This window comes from Tamandua tetradactyla, chromosome 3 (genome assembly GCF_023851605.1).
Source record: "Tamandua tetradactyla isolate mTamTet1 chromosome 3, mTamTet1.pri, whole genome shotgun sequence".
NCBI classification, from domain to species: Eukaryota; Metazoa; Chordata; class Mammalia; order Pilosa; family Myrmecophagidae; genus Tamandua; species Tamandua tetradactyla.
In genome coordinates this window covers 85,802,701-85,824,235 of record NC_135329.1, presented here as the reverse complement: position 1 = coordinate 85,824,235, position 21,535 = coordinate 85,802,701, and the positions used below count along the sequence as shown (strand labels likewise).

General features: G+C 34.9%; 1 protein-coding gene across 4 annotated transcripts in view; it reads right to left on the bottom strand.

Annotated features, from left to right (window-relative positions):
- Positions 1-21,535, bottom strand: part of MAP3K2 (mitogen-activated protein kinase kinase kinase 2) — a 101,957-nt gene that overhangs the window by 31,161 nt on the left and 49,261 nt on the right. For 2 of the 4 annotated variants that reach the window (XM_077153485.1, XM_077153486.1), the window contains exons 3-9: positions 18,152-18,270; positions 17,451-17,491; positions 15,969-16,068; positions 10,762-10,875; positions 10,285-10,369; positions 6,995-7,125; positions 217-296 (exon numbers count right to left, since the gene is read on the bottom strand). In XM_077153485.1, the coding sequence (XP_077009600.1) occupies positions 217-296; positions 6,995-7,125; positions 10,285-10,369; positions 10,762-10,875; positions 15,969-16,068; positions 17,451-17,491; positions 18,152-18,270 (670 nt within the window). Of the gene's footprint in view, positions 1-216; positions 297-6,994; positions 7,126-10,284; positions 10,370-10,761; positions 10,876-15,968; positions 16,071-17,450; positions 17,492-18,151; positions 18,271-19,118; positions 19,226-21,535 lie in introns of those variants that run through there. The other 2 variants (XM_077153487.1, XM_077153488.1) reach the window with 2 other exon arrangements.

The following is a 21,535-nucleotide window of genomic DNA, read 5'->3' as shown; positions in this document are numbered from 1 at the left end:
TCACAAATACTATCTTAACTAATAAAGATACTGAGCCCAACGAGGTTAATGGATTTATCTAAGTTATGAGAATACGCATTTGCCCTAAGAATAGACAAGTATCAATTAATTACATCTCTCTAAATGTAGTACAAAGAGTGCTGATAGTTCAGTATACTCTCTATATAATGTATATTTACCCACACATTAAAAAACAAAAAAGACGATCAACATTACCCATCCAAAGGACTATCAAGTGATGGACAGCTTCCTGAGCCAGAATTTTCAGGACTGCTTAAAGACAATGGATCCAGCATCTAGGAAAATAAAGTGTGCATATTTTGGGATGCAATAAAACTACAAATTACTGAGGTTGCTTTTATGGCTTTATTGAGTTATAATTCACATCTCATAAAATTCACCAATTCAACGTATACAGTTCAATGATTTCTAGTATATTCACAGTTGTGCAACCCTTACCACAATTTTACAATACTACCATCACCCCAAAAAGAAACCCATACCCATTAGCAATCACTCTCCGGTTACTGGTTTTCAAATGTTTCATATGTAGTTGTCTCTTGTAGGTAAGTCACCTCTTCAAAATAGCCAAAGAAAGCAATACTCTTTCTTTAGAAGAGACTACTAGCTAATTAAAAGCAAAACTATTTCACATAATTTTGCTTATTGAAAAAATTAAACAATGGCTCCAGCCAAATTAAGATAAATGGCATCATAACTGCTACATTACTAGAAAAATATTAATGATCATCACAGAAACACTGCAGTAGAGTGAAAATTCAATGTAACTTCGAGAAAATAACAACTAGGGATGGTGGAGTAGGAAGCTCCAGGAATCAGTCCCTCCACTAAAACAACTATTAAACTGGCAGGAACTGTAATAATACACTGTTTTGAAACTCCAGAGTCTAGTGGAATACTATGCAGCATCCAGGGAGGAGTGGTAGAAAGAGGCTGGTGAACTGTGGTTAAATATTGGTGGACTTCACCCACCATGAAGCACTACCACCCCCATCTCCCAACCACATGGCAAGCAGCAGAGGGAACTGCAGCCTGGGCTCCTGGTGCACCCTGGTAGCCAAGGTGGGCTACAAGGAAAACCAGGGGTGTTGTGTTCTGACCATGATTGCTGCTTTGAATTGGGTGCTTCAGATAGCTGGGGGCGCGTCTTAGGGCGCCCACTGTCCCAATAATTCTCAGGCAAAAGCAGCAGAAGACTTCAAATGGCAGTCCCTACTTTTTTTTTCCTCTTTTCTCATTCCATTCCCCATTTGGTGCAAAATTAATTTGGAAAAGTTACATATTGATGGTTCCAGCTTGTAACAACAAAAACAAAAACACAGCAATTCTGGCAGAATGGAAGATCAAGATTTCCAGAGTTATAACAAAATAATATTCAAAATATCCAGTTCTCAACAAAAAAATAACAAAGCACAAGAAACAGAAAAGAATGGCCCACTCACAAGAATAAATGATTTTCCAGAAAACATAACAGGAAGAAGCACATACATTGGAACTATTAGTTAAAACTTTTAACTCAATTGTCTTAAATATGTTCAATGAACTAAAGGAATCCACATAGAATTAAAGGAAATTAGGAAAACAGTGTCTGAACAAAATAAAGAGAAAGAAATTATAAGGAGTCAATTTGAAATTGCAGAACTACAAAGTATAGTAATTGAAATGAAAAGCTTATTAGATGGATTCAAAAGCAAATTGGAACAGGCAGAAGAAAGGATCAGTGAACTTGAAGATGAGACTACTGAAAGTAGCCAGGATGAGAACAGAAAGAAAAAATAATGAAGAAAAATGAACAGAGCCTCAGGAGCTGTTGGACACCATTAACCATACAAACACACACATCACTGGGATCCCAGAAGGACGAGAGAGAGAGGAGAGGGCAGAAAAATATTTGAAACAAATAACGGCTGGAGGGGGTGCAAGGGTAGTTGAGGGGTAGAATTCTCACCTGCTATGCAGGAGACCCAGCTTTGATTCCCGGTCCATGTACTTCCCCCAAAAAAAACAAACAAACAAGCAAAACAAACAAACAAAAATTCAACAAAACGGTGCTGCAATAATGAGATACTCATATGGAAAAACAATGAAATGTGACCCTGCCATAGAGCATATAAAAAAAGTCAAAAAATAATGGCTGGAAACATCCCATATCTGATGAGACATGAATGTATATATGCAGTAACCTCAAGGAACTCCAAGCAGGATAGATCCTGAGATTTATACCAAGACACATCACACAAATTATCAAAATCCAAAGATAGAAAGGATTTTGAAAGTAACAAGAGAGAATTAACTTGTCACACACAAAGGACCACCAATAAGATTAATAACAGATTTCTCATTAGAAACCATGGAGGCCAGAAGCTAGTAGGATGGCATTTTTTAAAGTCCTTCAACAAAAACCCGTCAACCAAGAATTCTATATCCAGCAAACTACCTTTCAAGAATAGAGAAATTAAGACATTTACAGATAAACAAATGTCCAAAGAGTTCATTACCAGAAGACCTGCCTTTTAAGAAATGCTAGTCAGTGGGGACAACCAAATCAATAGGCTGAGCCCTTGATCTTGTGCCCCGATGAAACCTATCCTGCAAAGCATAGGGTGCGCCTACTTATAATGAGGCCTAGGAGACACCCCCAGAGAACCTCTTTTGTTGCTCAGATGTGACCTCTCTCTCTCTAAGCCAACACAGCAAGTGAACTCACTGCCTTCCCCAACTACATGGGACATGACTCCCACGCGCATAAATCACCCTGGCAACACAGAACAGAAATCCCAGGATGAGCCAGGACACAGCATCAAGGGACTGAGAAAACCCTCTCGACCAAAACGGAGGAGAAAGAAATGAGAAAAAATAAAGTGTCAGTGGCTGAGAGATTTCAAACAGAGTCAAAAGGTTATCCTGGAGATTATTCTTATGCATTATATAGCTATGCCCTTTCTAGTTTATGATGTTTTGGAGTGGCTAGAAGGAAGTACCTGAAACTGTTACGCTGTGTTCCAGTAGCCATATTTCTTGAAGATGATATAGCTCTTACAATGTGACTCTGTGATTGCGAAAACTTTGTGCCTGATACCCCTTTTATCTAGGGTATGGACAGATGAGTAAAACATATGGATAAAAAATAAATAACAGGGGGAACAAAGGTTAAAATAGATTGAGTAGACTGAAATAGTAGGGGTCAATGAGAAGGAGGGGTATGGGGTATGGTATGTATGTGATTTTTCTTTTTTCCTTTTTTATTTCTTTTCCTGGAGTGATGCAAATGTTCAAAAAAATGACCATGGTGATGAATATACAACTGTGTGATGATATTGTGAGCCACTTATTATACACCATGTACGGAATGTTTGTATGTCAAGAACGTTTATATGTTTGCACATTGTATTTACAATGCAAATATTAAAAAAGAAAAAAGAGATGCTAAAGTGGGCACTTCGGGCTGAAATATTTTATTTCAGGACCCTTGAAGCCATAAGAGAATTAAAGAACATTGGTAAACATAGGTACATATAAAATCCTATATTAGTGTTCTTTTGGTTTGTAGCTGCTCCTCCCCCCACGGCCATATGACTTAATAGGCAAAAGTAAAAAATAATATTTAAAATCTATGATAATAAGCATATAACATATAAAGGTACAATCTGAGACAAGAGTGATATGGAGGGAGGAATGGACATATATATGAGTAGAGAGTTAGTATACTTCTGAAACTACGGTGGCACTAGTCAAAACCAGTTTAAGATGTCCACTATAATTACAAAGGCAGCCACTATGAGAGAAAATAACAGAGAAAAGATAAGAAGGAAATCAAAATGGTACCTACAAAAAAGCAACTAAACACAAAAAAAAGGACGGTAATGGAGTAATTTTAACAGAGTTTTAGATACTACATTAAAAGCACAAGCAGGGCAGTGCAACGGTAGCTCAGGGCGGTGCAACGGTAGCTCAGTGGCAGAATTCTCGTCTGCCATGCCGGAGACCGGGGTTTGATTCCTGGAGCCTGCCTATGCTTTAAAAAAAAAAAGCAACAAAAGAAAAACAGATAAAATGTACTTCATCAAAATTCAAAATTTTGTGCACCAAAGGACTTTATCCAGAAAATGAAAAGACTACCTCCAGAACGGGAGAAAATATTTGGAAACCACACATTTCATAAGAGTTAATACCTAGACTAAAGAACTCCTACAATTCAACAAAATAATGTATTTTAAAATGAGCCAACATGTCCTACATTTGCATGGATGGATGCATGCTCTGCCTAGTGATCTCACTTTAAAAACTCTTGCAGTGGTATGGTTATGACTCTCTACTTCTCTACTTTTTAGAGCAGCTTCTTAGATTATTTAAGTGCTTAGCATCTTTCACCACAACAGGGTGTCCCTAGAGAGGAAACTGTTGGACCACTTATCCTCCAGTTTTACAGGGCAAGAGAGTAGTGAATACTGTTGCTTCATCTATTCTCTGTAGCGTTCAAGTTCCCTGGCTAAGGCAGAACCCCAAATTTCAAGGTTGTTTCTTTCACTATTGGACCTCTGGTAACTAGTACTGTTCTTTATTCACTTGCGTGTTGCTTATTGGTCAGATGTGGTGATAGAGTAGACAACAGCACTTGAAGTATTGCAGCTCTGCAACTGAAGCAAAGTTCATTGAAGAAAACTGTACTATGAAAAAGCATTCTGATCATTTCATTTCAGTAGGCAAGGTGATCTGAGAGAAGCTTTTAAATTTAAATTTCATGTTTTCCTTATCTTACAATTTTAAACAAAAAGCTTTAATTTTTTTTTGCACTCCTGCTTCTGAACTTATACCTGGAAAAGCATGTCTTGCATTGTTCAACCTTCTGAGTGACTGATCACTTTAACAATCTCAAAATTGTGTACAGTGGTTATCTTTCCAGTTGTATATTTTTGAGACATTATTCAACTATCACTTTCCTAGCTTTTTTTAAACTTTTAATTTTGAAATAATTTCAAACTTATAAGACAGTTATACAGATAATATAAACCCTATAAAGAAAACTCCCACATATCCTACACGCCTACATACCCAGATCCACCACAAGTTTTATTTTTAATGTACTAAATGATATAGCTGTTATTCTATTGTTAAATTCTTTTAAATAACTATTGCCTTGTGCTTCAGTTATTCACAGTAAATTTAGGTGTAAAATAGAAAGTTACCCCTTTCCAGGTGGAGGTTTGACAGCTACATAAAACGTAATGTTTTGGTATGTACCTTAGTTGAATAAAAGCACAAGGTTACCACCTTTTATAAGCATCCAACATAACATGGTTATGCATCCTTTAGATTGACCTCACCAAATGAAACTTTCCTATCCATTTTTATGTTGTCCTTACATAATACTGTCCTTAGATTTTGAACAAGTCTGTGTCTAATTTTGAAATTCCATTAAAAATGTTGTATGTTTCCAATGAAAAACCATAAAGTAACATTTCAAGCATTTAAAAAAAAAAAGAGCCAAGGATTTGAATAGACATTTCTCCAAAGAAGATATTCAAATAACCAATAAGTATATGAAAAGATGCTCAACATCATTAGCCATTAGAGAAATGCAAATTAAAACTACAATGTGATACCATTTCATACTCACTAGGATGGCTATTATTTTTAAAAAACTGAAATAACAAGTGTTAATGAGGATGTGGAAGAACATCCACATCTTGTACACTGTTGATGAGGATGTAAAATGGTGAAGACACTGGAAGACAATCTGATCATTTCTCAGAAAGTTAAACACAGAAGTACCACGACATGGGAATCCCACTTTTACATAGATACCCAAAAGAATGGAAAGCAGGGACTCAGAGAGAGAACTGTACGCCAATGTTCATAGCATTATTAATAGCCAAAGTGTCCACCAACAGACAAATGGCAAAACAAAATGTGGTGTATATATACAATGGAATATTACCCAGTCATAAAAAGAAGTGACATGGTGGTATATGCTACAACATGTATGAACCTTGAAGACAACGTTTGAGTGAAACAAGCCAGACACAAAAGGACAATATTGTATGATTTATCTTGCATATAATATTTAGAATAAGCAAATTCATAGAGACAGAAAGTAGAATGATTGGAGGGAGGGGTAACAGGAAGTTATGGCTAAATGAGTAGGAGTTTTGGTTTGAAAATACAAAAATAGTCTGGAAATAGTGGTGAAAGTTACAATGTTCTTAATGTACATTTTCAATGTACTTAATGTCAAGAATTGTTCACTTAAAATGTTCAAATGATTATTTTGTTATGTATATTTCACAATTGAAAGTAAATAATGTGTTAAAAACCCAGAAAAAAAACTCCATGAAAATATTTCAATACTACAAAACTAAAGTAGATTTTTAAATGTTTTAGAAAATCAGAAACCTTAGCTTCACAAAGTTAAATATTTATAGTTTAACTCTATCAAATATTAACTTAAAAATCTGAATATTAATCCCAGGATTTCAAACAGATGAATTTTTTTTTTAACAGAAAATCAACCTTATTCTAGCTTTCCTTTTATATCAAAGCACACAGGCACATGTAAATTAGTGGGCTTTTTCCTATACTTTTTGTTATTTTGCTCACTTAAGAATAAAGTTATGAGTCTGGAGAACAAGTAACCAAAAAAAATAAAATACACATACGGGGGTACAAGGGTAGTTCAGTGGTAGAATTCTCACCTGCCATGTGAGAGACCCGGGTTCGATTCCCAGTCCATGCACTTTCTCCCAAAAAAAACAAACAAGCAAAGCAAACCAACAAAACAAACAAAAAATTCAACAAATGTTGCTGCAGTAACAGAATGCTCACATGGAAAAATAATGAAATGAGACCCTGCCATACAGCATACAAAAAAAAATAAATAACACACACACACACACATACTCCCCCATACACTTCCCCCTCGACCTTAATACATCCCATGAAGTAGAATAAAAACCTACATCAAGCATTTACTTACTTGGTCCATGCTCTCCGGAATGAACTCTCCCTCGCTGTTAATGCTAGTAAATGACCCATTCCGGGCAACCTGGTGTAATTCATCTGGAATGTATCCTGGGGGAGGAGAACTTCTATCTCTGCTAGTGGGACCTCAATGGAAAAAAATTATATGATTTTATAAAGATTAGCAAGGATATCAATTCCTGTTTTAATTAAAAATACACACAATTTCTAGACTATGTCACCAGTGACCTTAGCAACTGAAATCCAATTTTTTATTTAAAGTCAGCAGAACATCGATGTTTGTAAAATTTCAGATGTTTTTATACCCTTTCTAAACTCCCACTCTACCATAATTATTTACTTCATCTTACACTTATTAGGTGGTATGGTTTTTGACTGCTGACAACTGTGTCATGGGGCTAACAATACCATATAGATTTTGAGACAAATGCCATTGCTTCTGAACTCCTATGGTCACCCATATCTCGATATATATTGGCTTTAAACATAATTTATGGAAGGCAACAGCATGTAGTGGAAAGAACATGGGCTCTAGCGTCAGACCTCGGTTTAAATCTCTGTTCCAGCTATTTATCATCTGTGTGCTTTGTGAAAATTATTTAACCTTCATGAACTGGTTTTCCTTATCTGTGAATATGGGATTAAATCTCTCCTTGGCAAGGCTGCTGTGATGAATAAATTGTCCATAATGAACATAACCTATGCCTTTTGACTCTGTGTTCTTTCCATTCCTCTCTTTAATCTTCAAACCTAAAGTGAGATTACTTCTTAGTCATTTAATCTATATTAAGGTAAGGGATATTATGAATTTGGAATCCTAGATTTCATTCTTGGGTACTAAAATTAGGCTTTTTTGTAACAAACCATACCCCTGAAATTCAAACATCTTCAGAGTTCAGAAAAATGGAGAATCTGTCATTCATTCAATATAATTCATCTAGTTAGTCACATTATTTCTTAAGCAACAGTGACACAGTATTTTTACCTGGTTCTGTGGAAATGATCTATGTTATTTAACATAGTTTCTCTCCTTTTTCTCTAAGTTAAAAAAATTAAACCATAAAATAGACATGCAAAAGCTGTGTAAGCATTTAAGTTTGGTCAGATTTAAAGCAGAAAAAGCATTTAGCCTTATGTCAAGGGGTCACTGTAAGTGATTTGTTAGGCAGCAAGAAAGAGATCAAAATAATAACCAAGAGATGTATCTACAAGAGGTGACTTTCGAAATCTGCCTTTAAAATGATTAGGGGCTCAATTGTGAATCACAAGTTTAGGCTCTGTACCAACTATGGCCATAACGGTTTTACTGGCCCCCAATATTCTTGCCATATACTCTTATTTATAAGAAAGAGTCAATTGACTCATAACTCAAAGGAGATAGGGAGGAAAATGGCTCTGAAAATTTCCTCATCTCCTCACTTGACCCATTTTTCTTAACTTTTACAAGTGATGGGGATGCCAGACATTAAGATCTTCATACCAGCACACACGCCACCCAATGTCTGCCTGGTGTGAAAATAATTAAATGAAAACAACTGTCAACACAGAGAAAAAAAAAATTAATGGTCAGATCTACCAAAGCTATCCCCAGTTTAAAGCAGGGCCAATAAAAGTCAAATAATTCCATACTTTATAACTTTCAGTTTCTTTTTATGCTGAAACTGAAGTTAAACAACAAGAATACTTATTAATGGAACAAAACTGAGGTATTCAGTATCATTCTAACTCAAAACTTAAAATATCTATCTAGCTTAGTCTGTCTAATGCAATTAAAGTGAACTGGCCATTTTTACATTAACATGATAGGAACTATATTGTGGAAAAAACTAGAGATGATGAAAGTATAATTCATAACAGTCACATTTTCTAGTGTGAAAAGTAAAATGTACTTTACAAGTGTTCTCTCAATTTATTGTTACAACAATCTCATGAAGAAGATGAAGTTACTGTTCTCAGGTTAACTCAGAGAGCTGAAATTTGAATTCACATATCCCAAAAGTTCTTTCAATAAATTTTGAAATGGTATCAAAACATATCTGAATAGGAAAGACAAGTCATTTTTATTTTGCTGGTCTATCACTACTGCCACTTACATTCCCAGAACTTCTGAAACCAAAAATAGGAATTATATTTACAGTGAAACTTCATAAAATAGCTTATTCTGGAGACCAAAAGAAAAGAGCAACAGGAGATTTTTTTGGTAGTTCACATGCCAATTTAATCTTTTTTTTCGTTATTAACAACCCTTTCCTGTTACCAATCTTTGCCGGATTCCAACCATTTTCTCTTGCATCCTACTCTCCAACTTCCTCCCTGTTCATATGTTTCTCTTGCTTTTCCACTTTTCCACTCCAAACTCAACCCTCATATGCTTTCCTATTATCTATAATGACCATTTTCACTGCCCTATCTGTTAGATTCTTTCATACCAGTGTTTTTTCAAGCAATGTAATACTTTTATAATATGAAAAGTATACATGCACTATCAACACTCCACAAAAATTGAAGAAGACACTCAGGACTGGGGAGTTTTAGAGCACATGTGCCCAAAATATGCCTCTCTAAAAAAACAGCCACAGCAACTGCCATAATAAAAAAATTAGAAATACAACTGCTCTAATAAACAAATTTAAAAAAAACAAAAATAGCAAACAAGATTCATATTTCTTTATACCATAAGCTTAATTAGAACATAGTGCATTATTAATGGCAAATAAAAAGTGAGAGCATGCATGGGTGGTTCAGTGGTAGTAAGCTTGCTGTTCATGCGGGAGACCCAGGTTCGATTCCCAGACTATATACTGCCGCCCCCCCCCCCCCAAAAAAAACTGAGTACTGATGAGATAATAATAAAGCATAATCTGGAAAATCTTAGCAATCTTTATTTTGACAGTATTCTTACCAATAATTAAAACCCTAGGAAAAGGCTTATTAACTTAGAATCTATTCCATCTATTAATTTTAATATTCTACAACTGCTTTTCATATTTTTCCCTCCAGTTTATCTGTACAATTAAAATCTCTTCCAGGTTTTAATTAAATTTGTCAAACATTAAAATACCTTGATATATAAAGAAAAAAACACTTAAATTGGAAATTATTAATACTTGAAAGGAATTTTCAAGGGACATCAGATACTAGAATGTAGTTAACTATAAGGCAAGTTACAAAGAGTTCAGAGATAGGCTTCTATTATCAGGGATAAACTGAAGTGTTGCCCTATATTACAAGATGGAGAAGAAAGAGAAATCACCCATTTCATGATTCAGACACAAATTTTCTTACCCATAACAGAAAGCCGCTTTTTCCTTTCTGCTCCAAATACTGTGTTATCCAAATCTTCTAATGAAGGTGTTTCTAAATTAGTAGCCTACAAAGGAAAAAAGTAGGTGAGAATTACTGCTATTCACACCCTTTACAGCTTTAACCAGAATCCTCTCCCCTAACAAAAGCAGCCTAGCTATTCTATACTGTTTGCAGGTTTTGTCAAATCTTCCACTCTGAAATTTTAATTCTAATATAATTCTTCCCAAGTTCATGAAGCATTAGTTTCACATGTACAATATATTATATTTGTTTTTAATTCTGTCAATGTGCTTTTGTGGAGCAAGGACATTAAACTATAGCAAATACAGGGTGTAAATTTATATTTAATCATACTGAAAATATGATCAATGATTACAGAAGTAATTGTTTTTCATATACTGACTTTTACAACATATTTCCTACAACCCTTACTAAAAGAAGTACTGAAATTCATACCTGTGAACTTCCATTTATTACAAGTAATATCTTGAGGCTCTTCATATGAATACTACGATCAAGCAGTTCCACAGCTTTGTCCAAGTCATCTTGAGTAGTTAAGGGAATTACCAACTAAACAGAAAAGAATATAAGGAGTCATGCAGTCTTCTCACCTGGTCAGGTCCTCCCAGGAACATCTCCATTACTAGGGAATTTTAATTTTCAAAAGAATTGCTCCTTATTTTGTCCTATCATAAAAATCTAAACAAATACACATAAGTAGATTCTCTTGCTCTCCCTGTCCTATCACCACTAAAATCAGAGGATGAATATGAGTAAATATTTGACGTTTTGCTTTATCATTAAATTATTCCAGAAAACATATTTAAAGATTAATTTTCTAGGATATTTCCATCATATTGCTAAACTTAAGTTATAGCATTAAAGAGTAAACACAAAAGCTATATAAAGCAAAGGTGCTATCTTTTATCTGCAAGGATAAAACTTTTTCTTTTTCCAGCAGTAACTATGTATTTGTACTCTAGTCCAGTACACTTCTCAATATTCTGACAACATGAGCATGTATAGCAGCTACAATGGTGAGGGTGGGGGTGGGGAGGGGGGCGGGCAAAGTATACCAGCAGAACAAAATAACACAAAACACAAAAACCCAGGACTGTATAACACAAAAGGTGAACACTAATGTAAACTACAGACTACAGTTAATAGTAAAGTTATAACAATACTGCTTCAGCAATTGTGAAACACACTAATGTAAAATGTCAATTACAGGGAAAACTGAGGGGGGCTTAGGAACTCTGTACCTTCTGCTGATCTTTCTGTAAACCTACAACTCCTCTAATTAAAAAAAAAAAAAAAAAAAAAAACTAAAGCTCGTTTTTGGTCCTTTACAGTATAAACTCCTTAAAGAAAAAGACTCCCCACCTCAGCAATCCACACAGAGCATAGCAGATACTACGTAAACGTTGTTGAATCCATGCCACAGGGCTGAAAGCTCAACCTGCAACCAAACCTACTAGCTGGCATGGTGTGCATTTATTCTCTGCAGATTTCCTTATGAAAAAAATTCTTTGTTCTGAGGAAGGCTGCCAGGAACAAATACAATGCAGGATTAATGTGAATTCCATTAGACAATCTGCTTAAGTCTACTTACTTAATACTTGAAATGAGGTTCTTAATTTCTGTTTATAGCTAATTTTGTTTTACTACTAGTAGAACAAAAAGGCCCTCCTAACTGGGCCCTTTTTTCTCTATGTGAATTCTTTTCTAGTAAGAATATTAACTGTTTGGTATCACAGAACAAGGTTGATCTAGCTAAAGCCTCTTAATTTTCCTACCGATTATGAACCATACTGGTACAACTTGCTCTTATCTTCGATATTCTTTTTTATTATATTTTAAGCACTGGAAAACATTTTAAAGCAATGATAAAGAATGTTCTGCCAACAATTCATCTAAGGGGAAAATCTGAATATTTACTTTTACTATGAATTTACTTATTATAGGATTGTTTACCTCTCTAAGATACTATTGTTCTCAGGGGAAAAAACAAGAACATAAGTTTAAATCCAGTAGTAAAATATCAGTGTTGATGACTGCACTCGGGCTCAGTCTGCTAACTCTGGAGGGATGAATGGCACGTGGCTGGACAACTGCCTGTGGTTCTGATGTGAGCCCTCTGATATTTGAAGGTCACCAATTATCACAAACTTTAAAAATGAGGACTGAGAGTGAAGGGCAAGTCCCTAGCTGTCAAAATCACACTAAATAAAAACCAGAATGTTTTCTTCTGCTTGGTAAACCCATGTGGGCCTCATTCACGAAATCTATTTCCCTCAGACTCATTTATTTTAAATATTTTTATTGATAAATCTTATCATACAAACATTCCATATGTGGTTTACACTCAGTGGCTCCCAATATCATCACACAGTGAGGCATTCATCGCTCTAATCATTTTTTTGAACATCTGCACCACTCCAGAAAAAGAAATAAAAGAAAAAACTCATACATACCATACCCCTTACTCCCTCCCTCATTGAACACTAGTATTTCCATCTACCCAATTTATTTTAACCTTTGTCCTCCCTATTATTCATTTTTTTTATCCATATGTTTTACTCATCTGTCCAAACCCTAGATAAAAGGAGCATCAGACACAAGGTTTTCACAATTACACAGTCACATTGTAAAAGCTATTATTATACAATCGTCTTCAACAATCAAGAAACTACTGGAACACAGCTCAACAGTTTCAGGTACTTTCCTCTAGCCACTCCAATACCCCAGAAATGAAAAAAGGGATACCCCAGACTAATTTCTGATTAATCAGTTGTATGTTAATGTAAATACTTGCTGGAAAAGAAACTAAAAATCGAAGCCAAGGACCCATTAAATTGAACCTAAATTTGAAAAGAGTGAATTATCTTCCTGACTTTACACAATAAAGAAGGAAAATAGCCCCTAAAAAGATTTTCCAGTACTACTCAATTAAAATGGAAGATCTTAGAAAATCCACTTACTTTGCCTAAGCTAACCCACCCCCACCAGACACACACACACACAGGACAACATATACACACACCTTATTAGATAAAGAAGAGACAAACTAATCCAGCCTACCCCAATTTAAATTGCCTAGTTGTTTCAATTCTGGCAAATCAGAAGTTTAGAGAATAAGGTTCATTTTGAACAGGGGAATTTATATTGCCCTAAAAAAGAAAATCTTTATAGAGCTGGAATAATATGCAATACACATGAGGTTTTCACTTGTCCACAATCCACTAACCTAAACACTGTATGTATTTTTCACCATATATATATATATATATACACACACATATGTATATGTGCATATATATATGTGTATAAGGGCATGCACTTGGTTTGATACAATTTGTCAGAATGTGAATCAGGACATGACTAACTCAGAGAATCACAAATTCTCACAGAATCTCAGGGAAGTAAGCAATCATAAACGTAATCTTAACCCTAAAGCCACCTCGACCACATTTCTGCCAAGGGGCCACCCAGATATGATGGCAAAAGTCATGAGAACAAGAAACTGACAATGGGGAAATTTCCCAGTTTTCACAAAATGGGAGAAGGTTCCTGAAACTACTGAGCAGTGAACTTGACGTCCATCCTCAAGAAAACCCTAGTAAAAAAGGATATAAACAACTTGGGAAAACTCAGAAAAGAAATGACAATTCTAGGAGTTGGCACAGGTATAATATGAACAAACTGTATCAAACCAACTTCATCTTTTTTGATAGACCTACTAGAAAGCTGGCTTGAAGATTAAGGCACTATTGTAGACTTACCATGTCTTGGTATTTGAAAGTTTTCCATGACACAATTCTAGTCCAAAAAAATATATCTATGTCTGATTTGCCTCAGAATCCTATATGAGATAAGGATTCAAGTTCCAGTCATTTATATAGGAAAGGAAACACTAGTAGGGGAATGGAGGGGGAGACAGGGAACAGAAGACCCTGAAAGGATGTAATACCACTGTGGACAAGTTGGCCCAACCACCCTACCCTAAACATCCATTCCCACCCACAGGCACTTCAATAGAGACCCCAGAGGCCACAGCTCCAGAGGCAAAAATGCCTTCTTGGGTGCTGGCAGTTGGATATCAGGCCAGTATACATGGAAATAATCAGTGCTGAGATATAGGCTAGGTACCAACATATGTTTGTGGCTAAATGAAAACCCAAAAAGTATTTGAAAAATATAATTTTAAGGTAGTATTATAGCACAGCAGTCACTGCTTTATTCAGGAACATTGAGTGTTTAGGATATGCATTTTTACTTTAACAAAATAAGTCTAGCTCTCAACTATAAGTGGCTTCTTTATATTAGCATTTTCTTTTGCTTTCAATTAAAAATAGTTCATCTAAAAATCTAATATTTTCAAATATTTTTATCTGTACAATATTTTAATATCTGCAAAGAATTTTCACGTATTATCTTGCATTAATTTTACTAAGATTTCCACTGTCACTCCATCCCCACTGACAGATTTTTTATCTCTGAAATATAAAATTCTTTTCCACCTCAGGATGTTCGCATATGCTGCTCTCAAGCTGCTCTCCACCAGGAATGCTCCTCCCTCAAAACTGCATAGTGGCTTCTTAAAAATCAAGTATTAGTACAAACTCACCACAACAGTTAATTCTTTCTTAAGACAATCCAAATAGGACACCAACTGCCCTTGACCTTTATTCTTTATACTTTATGCATTTCCTTCAAAGAACCTCCTACATTTAAACAACTCATTTATTAAATGATTCAACCACAAGTCTATAAAGTCCACGAGGTGCTGCAACTTGTAAGTCACCCCACTTCAGCCTGGCATAGTGGTGCTCAATAAATATTTCCTGTAAATAAACAAACTAAGTTGTTTCTGTAAAATGTAAGATCTTAAGATCTCTAGAAATGAAAAAACCTCAGACATCATCTAATCCAACCCTAATTTTACAGGTTAACAAAAAGGGGTTCCCCCAAAACACAGAGCCTGTGAGAGCCAGAGCAAGCTTTCAAAATCATAATTACTAATTCCCAGGCAAAGATTCTTCTAATGAGAAACCAAAACATAATAAGCTGATCTTGTCCTAACCAACACTGAAGTAAGCTTTTAGCTTTAACTAGATTAAGTCTGACTACCAAAGCTCTACTGCCTCTGTAAACAAGTGTAGAATACAAAGGAAAAGAGGGTTCATCAACTGCACAAAATAAAAACAAAATATGAGTAAATAGCAAACTTTAAAGTACTATATATATATATTTCCTCCTACTACAGTTTTTCATTCAATAATTTGCACAGTAGCATCTTCTAATATTGTCCACAGTTTTTTTAAAATCTATTTTAATTAGTTAAAATTAACAAATTAAAAAAATTTACTTGTGGTACTTAACTCCTCTAATATATCTTATGTCAATTCAAAAGAAAAGCACATTTGCAATTTACTGCTTTTTGTATATATGTTATTTTTCACAAAAAAAAGAAAAAAGTCAGTTGGATGATAAATGCACAGCTATATGATGATACTGTGAACCACGGATTGTACACTCAGATGATTAAATGATATGCAAATATATACCAATAAAAAATAAATAAAAGGCAGAAAAGTCCTCAAACAATCTGTTATGTAATCATACGACTTTTTAAAATATGAACTATTAAAGGTTACATGTACCTCATTATTGGTATAATGTAGATCCATAGACTGCCCAAAGGCAATTTTAGCTTTAGACCGCAAATCTTCCAGTTTAAGTGGCCTGGGAAACTGAAGGATTCTATATACAGAAAAAAATTTAAATATTTTTTTCTTAAGTCATAGTTAAATAACACACTTATAACAGCTACCTACTAGCTAGAGAGATATATCATTAAGTAAAAATAGATAAACATTCACTTTACTTGAACACTGAAAGAGCTAATTTCTTGATCGGCACAAATCCTCAACACAAACAACTCCAGAGTTTTTTTCTATCCTCGTAAAAATGGGGGGGGAAAGTTCATTTTCAAAATTTTCTGCAGTTTTTAATTTGCTCTGAAAATGTTACACAAATATCAAAGAGCTATGTAAAATGTCCAAATCCCCCAAATAAATATTTTTAAAGAACTAAATTTAAAAATAAATTATAGAGTGCACAGGTGGTTCAGTGGTAGAATGCTTCCATGCAGGAGACCCAGGTTCGATTTCTGGACCATGCACCCAAAAAAAAAAAAAAAAAAAAACTATTATTCTTTTTTTTCTTCCTGCCCCTACAGAGTATGCTCCCAAGTGTGAGGACCATCCCTTCGACTGGAAGCTCCTCAAGGGGTGAGACCATGTCTGTTTTGCTTCCACAATTCCTGCAGGGCCTAACCCTCAAGATGGTGCTGAATGAATGAAAATATTTGGGAAATCCATTAAAGAGTTAAAGGATGAAAAAAGTAGGCTGGACAACAGTTGTTTGGTGAATCTGGCACATTTCATTTTCAATATCTGTGTAAAACAATTTACATCTTCAGGTTACATGATTTGTGAGCCTTTTTAAAGTCCTTACAACTGATAGATCTTTCATTAATTATTTAATAAGAGACCCAAAAAGCAGAAACGAAATCCCATATGCTCCACCTATTAGGTTTTGTTAGCAATTCAGTTGTTAACCACCACCAGCACCACAATTATCACCTTGTCATATAGCTACCAGGTGTGAAATAAGGCTGACACCCCTACTAAATAATTTACAACCACCATTCCAATTCAGCCTTCCTCAGTGTTACGAATTAAACACATGTCCTGTCCTTGCATTCTCTAGAGAATAATCAAAATTATAAACGTTAAGTCTACTTCTATAAACTCTGTAAACTACATGAAGGGATGATATAATTATTAGATAAGGAAAAGTATACTTAATTCACACTGATTAAAAATAAGAAAAAAAGATAAAATTTAAAGGTGTATTATTCAGCAACCTTATCTTATTATCTTGATATTGCAAATTAAAAGCATTATCACTGCTAATGCTTAGCCTGAATTTTGACAGATCCTTTGTATCTTAAATCTAAGTATGTTGCACACTACTCCATTCTCAGTTTGTAAGCTATGAGTCTTCATTAAAATAAAATAAAAAACTTTCATGGCTTAACTAAGACACGTGTTTGATTAAATCAGTAAACAGACATTTACCTTTTTTCCCCTCTATGTTCAAATTTGACTCGAACATCATTCTGTAATGAAATGACAAATCAGTCATATAAATAAAATCAATCAGAGATGAGATAAAATTTCTGCAATTTCTAAATCTTCTTTTTTTCTAGTCACTCATTTAAAATATAGCAGAGGGGAAAGTAGGCTTCACTTGCAGAGTCAACTACCATCAATCAAGTGTTTGCCAAAATGCTAATTAAGAACTATTTTGCTGAATCTGGGCTTACAGGAAAGAGCACCAAGATTGATCAGTGATGGTATCAGGAACAAGGGGCATTTGCTGAGCCTCTTAGAGAGAAAGATAGCATGCCATATCTCTACTTTTCCTGGTGGACATCCCAAATTAATTTTATTTATAAGAAACAAAATCATCCTTCATTTATAAATAATAAGCTTCCAAAATAACAGACTACTTGAAATAAAAACAATTTGCTTATTTTTGGTGTTTTAAAAATGGATGAAATACCAGGTTTTAGAGAGCAGTTACCACATTAAATGAACCTCTACTATTTGTTATAATATAACATCTAATGGAGAAATGCAACAACATGCAACAAAATATGTGATTCAAAAGCATAAAAGCTAAACACTTTACAAACCTTCTATAAGAGCAGATATTAAAGGAAAACAATTCATAAAACAATGGATATATTTTATTAAGATATTATTGAAACAAATACCTGCTTTTTTGGTGATGATGACTTTGTTTTTCTAGTTTCTTGTAAGGATAATGCTGGTCTACTGGCCTTATGAAGAACAGCCAAATCTTGCATGATTGAATTCAAAGCTTGCTGATCATCTAGGTATTTTTAAAATAACAGATACACACAACTGCAATTTCAACATATTTATCTTGCATATAAAACACAAAATTTATAATGAAATTTAATGCAAAAAATGAATTTAATGCAAAAATACATCAAGAACATTTTTAATGCCTAAACTTCAATTACTTGGGTGAAAGAAAATTTAACTTATTGAAAAATTGAAGACAATTAATGTTAAAACTGCACCAGACTCCAGCTCTAGCACTGGACTGGCGGTCTACACATACGACATATACAAACAAGATTAAGTCATTCTGATTTTTCTAAAGAGCCAACATTCTAGGATAAGGGTCAAAACAGACCCAGTTGGATTATCAGGTTGGGGTTTATCGTAAAGGGTCATAGATTGTAAGCTCTTACAGTAGTCACATATTTTCAGGAGTTATAACTGTTAATTCTAAATTCTGAGATATTGAGCTGTTTGTAGATAACATGGTCTTTCCCATGTGACACCTAAGACTCAAAAGTTAGAGCTCCGAAACTATGAAAGCCAGCAGTATCTGACTTCAAATGAACTGTACAAAAAGCTGAAAAAGAGATCAGACTCCAACTAGACAAAGGAATGAAGCTGATCTGGTTAGGATTAAGGTACACTAGAAGACTGGGTAAAGGATGATATCGTCCATATTTTAAAACCTCAACTTCTGGGTGAGACTAAAGGGAGAGATGTTTATTTGGTGAAATATTCGTATTTTGGGTACTATATTTCTTAATTTAACTTTCATGATCTATTTGAACACCATAAGTACATGGAATTTTTTTTTATTATTATTTATTTTGTTTATTAAACATACCAACATATAAACACAAACATTCTTACCATATGATCATTCCATTCTACATATATAATCAGGATTCACAGTATCATCTCATAGTTGTGTATTCATCATCATGATCATTTCTTAGAACATCTGCATCAACTCACAATAAGAAATAAAAAGAAAACAGAAAAAAATTCATACATACCATACCCCTTACCTCTTCCTTTCATTGATCACTAGCATTTGAATATACTAAATTTAATTTAACATTTGTTCCCCCTACTATTCATTTATTTTTAATCCATATGTTTTACTTGTTTGTCAATAAGGTAGATAAAAGGAGCATCAGACACAAGATTTTTACAACCACACAGTCACACTGTGAAAGCTCTATCATTATACAATCATCTTCAAGAAACATGGCTACTGCAATACAGCTCTACATTTTCAAGCAGTTTCCTCCAGCCTCTCCATTACACCTTAACTAAATAGGTGATATTTATTTAATGCATAAGCATAACCTCCAGGATAACCTCTCGACTCTGTTTGGAATCTCTCAGTCACTGACACTATTTTGTCTCATTCGCTCTTTCCCCTTTTGGTCGAGAAGGTTTTCTCAATCCCTTGATGCTGAGTTCCAGCTCATTCTAGGATTTCTGTCCCACGTTGCCAGGAGGGTCCACACCATTGGGAGTCATGTCCCACGCAGACAGGGGGAGGACAGTGAGTTTGCTTGTTGTGCTGGCTCAGAGAGAGAGAGGCCACATCTGAGCAACAGGAGGTTCTCTTGAGGGGAACTCTTAGGCCTAATTTTACGTAGGCTTAGCCTATCCCTTGTGGGGTTAAGTTCATACGAACAAACCCCAACATTGGGGGCTCAGCCTAATGCTTTGGCTGTCCCCACTGCTTGTGAGAATATCAAGAATTCTCCATTTGGGGAAGCTGAATTTTCCCCCTTTCTCACCATTCCCTCAAGGGGACTTTGCAAATACTTTTTTATTCACTGTTCAAATCACTCTGGGATTTATTAGGACATCACTCTGGACAAACCTAAAAAATTTCATGCCCTACTCAAGGTTGCATGTACTTACGGTATTCAATTAAGCTGTCCATATAAGTTATATGAGGAAACACCCTAGTCAAAAATATAAATTTTAGTACATGTAATCTTGAATAGGGAGTGAGATTTTGTTGGTTTGTCCAGGTTAGTGTGATACCCTGATAAATTTCACAGCAATTTGGGCAATGAATAAAGAATTATTTTACAAAGGCCCCTTAGGAAAATGGGGAGAAAGGAGGAAATATTCCTACTTTGCCATTTGGAAAATTTCTAATATTCTCACAAGCAGTGGGCCAGCCAAATCCAGAGGCCAAGCCCTCGATCTTGGGGTTCGCCCCTATGAAATTCATTCCTGCAAAGGATAGGCTAAACCTACTTAAAATTAGGCCTAAGAGTATCCCCAAGAGAACCTCTCTTGTTGCTCAGAAGTGGCCTCTCAGAGAGAGAGAGAGTCAATTTGGCATGTGAATTCACTGCCTTCCCACCTATGTGGGATATGACTCCTAGGGGTGTAAATCTCCCTGGCAACGTGAGACAGAAGCCTGGAATAAGCCATGACCTGGGCATCGATAGATTGAGAAAGCATTCTTGACTAAAAGAGGGAAGAGAGAAATGAAACAAAATGAAGTTTCAGTGGTTGAGAGATTTCAAACAGAGTCAAAAGGTTATCCTAGAGGTTATTCTTATGCATTATATAGCTATTCCTTTTTAGTTTAAGGTATACTGGAGTGGCTAGAGGGAAGGACCTGAAACTGTTGAACTATGTTCCAGTAACCTAGATTCTTGAAGACAATTGTATAAAGACATAATATTTACAATGTGATTGTGTAATTGATGATCCTTATATGTAGGGTACGGACATTTGAGCAAAAAATATGGATTAATAAATAAATAAATAGTGGGGGGGCAAAGGGTAAAATAAATTGGGTAGATGTAAACACTAGTGGTTAACAGGGGGGGCAAGGTACATGGTATATATGAATTTTTCTTTTTTCTTTCTGGAGTGATGTGACTGTTCAAAAAAATTACCATGGTGATGAACACACATTTATGTGATGATATCGTGATTGTGTACCATGTATAGAAAGTATGTATGTAGAGATTAAAAAAAAAAAAGGCCCAATTACAACACAGTCTCTTCTATGACTCCTAAACAAAATAAGCCATCTAAAATCTTAACTAAAACAAGTGGGGAAAAATAAACAACCTTCTATAAATACCAACACTATTTAGCATTTAAATTCAAAACACAGAACTCAGAGTTTTTCTCTTTCATCAATACTTAAAAGTCAGAAACAAAGAAAATCTTCATCGGTGGCATTCGAAATTTTTTTCTCAAACTTCTTTACACATATAACACACTCTTTAAGGATCTCAGCCAGTAATAATTTTAAAAGATAATAATGTAAGAAAAGT